Raw genomic sequence first — 3,687 nt, 5'->3', positions numbered from 1 at the left:
AGATGAACATGGGACACAACTACCTCTCTCAGATGAGATCTATAGGGAAGTGATGCCTCCAGGCGGCATGGACGTGTGAGGTTGAAGGGACGAGGTGTAACCCCAACCAGCCTACTTTGGCTCCGACTATCTTCGACAATCGTGTGAATGACCTGAAAGCCAGTTGGCTGAAATGCAAAGAGTAGCACAAGAGAAAGAGGAGGAAAAGCGACTTGAGATTGAAGAGATTAAGAGGCAAGCACAAGAGAAAGATGAGCAAAGGCGACATGAAATAGATGAGATGAAGAGGCAAATTGGATGCACGAGATGCGGAACATGGAAACACGACTTATGCAAAAGGTGGCTAATTTTGCCCAAATGGTATCAATGAGGTATGTAAACATGCTTAGTTTCTTGTCTATGAATGTTCTTTTTCTTTATAATCTGAGCTGGTTTCTTAGAGTCTGTAGTTATCTTCACCCTATTAAAAAACCTTCCTGGATGCATATCAAGTACTTGCAACTTTGAGTCCAAATAGTATTTAAGTAGTTGCTTAGAGTTCAAGTCAGGAACCCGATATACACTGGTTTCAATAAACTTCCCTTTTTGTACCCTAAGAATGTAATTCAGTAGATTGATCAAACTGTTTATATCAAATAGAAGTCAGAGTGGATTGTCTTGTGTAATTCCATAACAATTCATGAGAAAGGAGTAAATTGTCTTGGATGGATCTGCCCGCGATGAATGCAGATTGATTTGTGTCCACCAAAGAGCTCATAAGAGGCTTAAGTCTGTTAGCAATGATCTTGGCCACACATTTGTAAGTGGTGTTGCATAGAGCAATAGGTCTTAAATCAGTGACTTTAGAGGCATTGGGTACTTTGGGAACCAAGCTGATAAAAGTGGAGTTGATTTCTTCAACCGTTACATCTCCCTCAAGTAAGACAACAGAGTTGTTATCCACAGTGTTTTTGACATGAAGTTCATCAATAACTTCAATATTGACATTAGAAGTCATCCCTAATAAATTCTCATAGTGGGAGAGAATATGAATCACAACTTCTGAGTGTTCAGAAATCTTAGTACCATTGTTGTCAGTAACAGACCAGATTTTGTTCCTCATTCTCCTTTCTTTCACAATGTTGTGAAAGAATGATGTACATCTATCAGCTTCATGGAGCCATTGACAATTAGCTCTGTGTTTAATATCCTCATATTCCATCTCTAGAAGAGTGGAGTACGCCTTCTTGTTTTTCTTGCGCAATAAGCAGAGAGTTGCCTTGGTTGAGATTGAGTAATCTTTGAGTATCAAAGAGCTTCAAGCGTGCATTCTCAGTTCTTTTTGAGATGTCAGAGAAATGCTTTTTGACCAAGTTTTGAGAACACCCTTTAAATGCTTGAGCTTAGAGACAAGTATAAAGATAGGATTGCCAACAAAAGATTGCTTCCACTCTGCTTCAACTGTAGACATGAAAGTGGCATGGAGAGGCCATGCGTTGCAAAATCTAAAAGGATATGAGTGTTTAGTGGCAGTGTACCATGTTAGGATCATGGGGGTGTGATCGGAGACTCCTTGGGGAGTAAATTCAGCCTCTGAAGCAGGGAATAGACTATTCCAGTGGACATTCACAAGACATCTGTCTATTTTTTACCATCTCCTTGTTGTACCAACTACATTGTTAGTCCATGTGAAATAACTACCAGAAAACTGTAAGTCTACGAGGCCAATGGTATTGACACAGTTTGAAAAATCTGTGAGTTCTCTAGGGTAAACTAGGTCACTACCAAGCCGTTCAGAGGATGTAAGGATGCTGTTGAAATCTCCACTCACACTCCATGGATGGTTTATTGTATTGCTTAGTGAAATGAGATCATGCCATAAGAGTTTTCTTTCATTACTGGAGTTACTTGCATAAATAACTGAAAGAAGGAAAATCTGATTTGTAGGTAGAATAGTTACCTCACAGTGGATCATTTGGGCTGTGCTTTTGATGTGCTCAATACGGATGAAGCTTGAGTCCCAACATATCCATATTCGACCGAATGGATCTTCATTGTAGTTGTTCAAATAAGACCAAAAGGGGCAGCAGAGACCTCTGATGTTATCAAATTTATCTATTCTAACTTTTGTTTCTAGCAAGCCCATAATGCATAATTTGTTCTCTAATCGCACTTTATTGACTTCTCTGGCTTTTGCTACCTCATTTATTCCCATAACATTCCATATTCCTAGCTTAGACATTTTATTGGAGTTTAGGTAAAGTTACTTTCTTCCCTTACCAGTCCCACTGGCTCTCCCTCTCCCTCGTGAACTCGAAGGATTTTGTTGTTGTTGTGATTGGAGTAGGGGCCCATTTGCCACTGATTTGGAAGCTTTTTGGTTGACCTGTTTCTGATTCCTGGTGAGTGGGACAGAATTGACATTGGGAATTGTCTTTTCCTTTACCAAATGATCAGAGAAGACTAGGGAGGTATCCATTGATTCCTCAGTTTGTATGTCCTCAATCTCGTTGTAAATCAAGTGCTCATCTACATATTGATTCTCTAATACAACGGGATCTTCAATAGTCTCACGAGGTGGGACATCAGTACTAGTGTAAGGGACAATGTTCGTTAGGTTGCCCTCAGGAGGTATGTCATTTTCTGTATCTTCTAGGACAGAGAAAGGATTATTTAAGTCCACCACTATTGAAATCCCTTGATTATGCTCTTCTGTGATCGTTAGCGGTAAATCAACAATTGCTAGAGCAATAGGTTCTTGATGCAGAGGTTGTGGGTCAATCAAAGGGATTGCTTGAGTTTCCTCAAGAGCAGTATGGACTGGTATAGAAGCTTTAGTCGCCTGGGTGGTTAAGGCAGCAACTTCCGTTACTCGAGTGCTATTTACAATGGAAGCACTACGAGGTCCAACTTGCTGCCAAACAGAAGAATTCACTCTAGGAGCAATTACTTGGGATAAGTTTGTGTCAGAATTGGTCCTGGGAGGATTGGTGGTTCTTGGAGTAGAAGGAACTGCTCTAGGAATTTGTTTAGGACATTTGGCTATGTTGTGGCCAAAAATTTGGCAGTGAGTGCATGAGGTTGGTTTCCATGAGTATTCGACTCCAACTGTTACTATCTTTCCACCTAATCTAAATTTCAGGTACATAGGATATAGAGAGTCGGCTAGTACTTCGACACATGCTCTTGCATAGTCAAGTCGGGATCTTTTCTGAGATGCAGCATCCCAGCAATGAGGCTTCCCAAGTCTGATAGCTATGAAGCTCATTCCATGCTTGGTCCATAATATTTTAGGAACATCATGGACCTTTACCCAAATGGGGACTGTTTTAAGGTTATCCCTATCAGTTTCAAGGTCTTCAGACCAAGGTCTAATAATGAAGATTCTACCAACAACAAATACTGGACCACTTTCTAGTGCTCTCTGTCTATCTTCAAGATCTGAAAATTTAAAATAGAAAAGATTCTTGTTTGTTGTCATGTCGTAATTTGCTTTAGTTTTCCAGACTTTCTCCAAGGCCCGTTTTACCAAAGGGTAAGGCATACGCTTGTCCACGAAATACCCAACAAGGTATTCATTCCATAAGTCGATCCCTTCATCTCTAATGGATTCAGGGACATCCACAACATCGTCAAAAGAAACATAAGCTATAAAGTCTAGTTGTTCATTGACAAATGTGTTATTTTTATCAGTAAACAAGGAGCTCC

At 40.2% G+C, this 3,687-nt stretch overlaps 1 protein-coding gene across 1 annotated transcript; it reads right to left on the bottom strand.

Annotated features, from left to right (window-relative positions):
* Positions 1-631: 631 nt before the first annotated feature.
* On the bottom strand, positions 632-1,201 carry LOC147495545 (uncharacterized). Its single transcript, XM_086568399.1, has one exon. The coding sequence runs from the start codon at positions 1,199-1,201 to the stop codon at positions 632-634; it is 570 nt and encodes a 189-aa protein (XP_086424525.1).
* Positions 1,202-3,687: the final 2,486 nt, after the last annotated feature.

Source organism: Coptis chinensis, chromosome 6, assembly GCF_015680905.1.
Source record: "Coptis chinensis isolate HL-2020 chromosome 6, ASM1568090v1, whole genome shotgun sequence".
Classification (NCBI taxonomy): domain Eukaryota; kingdom Viridiplantae; phylum Streptophyta; class Magnoliopsida; order Ranunculales; family Ranunculaceae; genus Coptis; species Coptis chinensis.
Note: the sequence above shows the minus strand (reverse complement) of the source record. Positions and strands in the feature narration are given on the sequence as shown.

Coding starts and splice junctions, on each gene's coding strand:
- LOC147495545 (XM_086568399.1), bottom strand. CDS start 1,201: ATGGAATATGAGGATATTAAACACAGAGCTAATTGTCAATGGCTCCAT.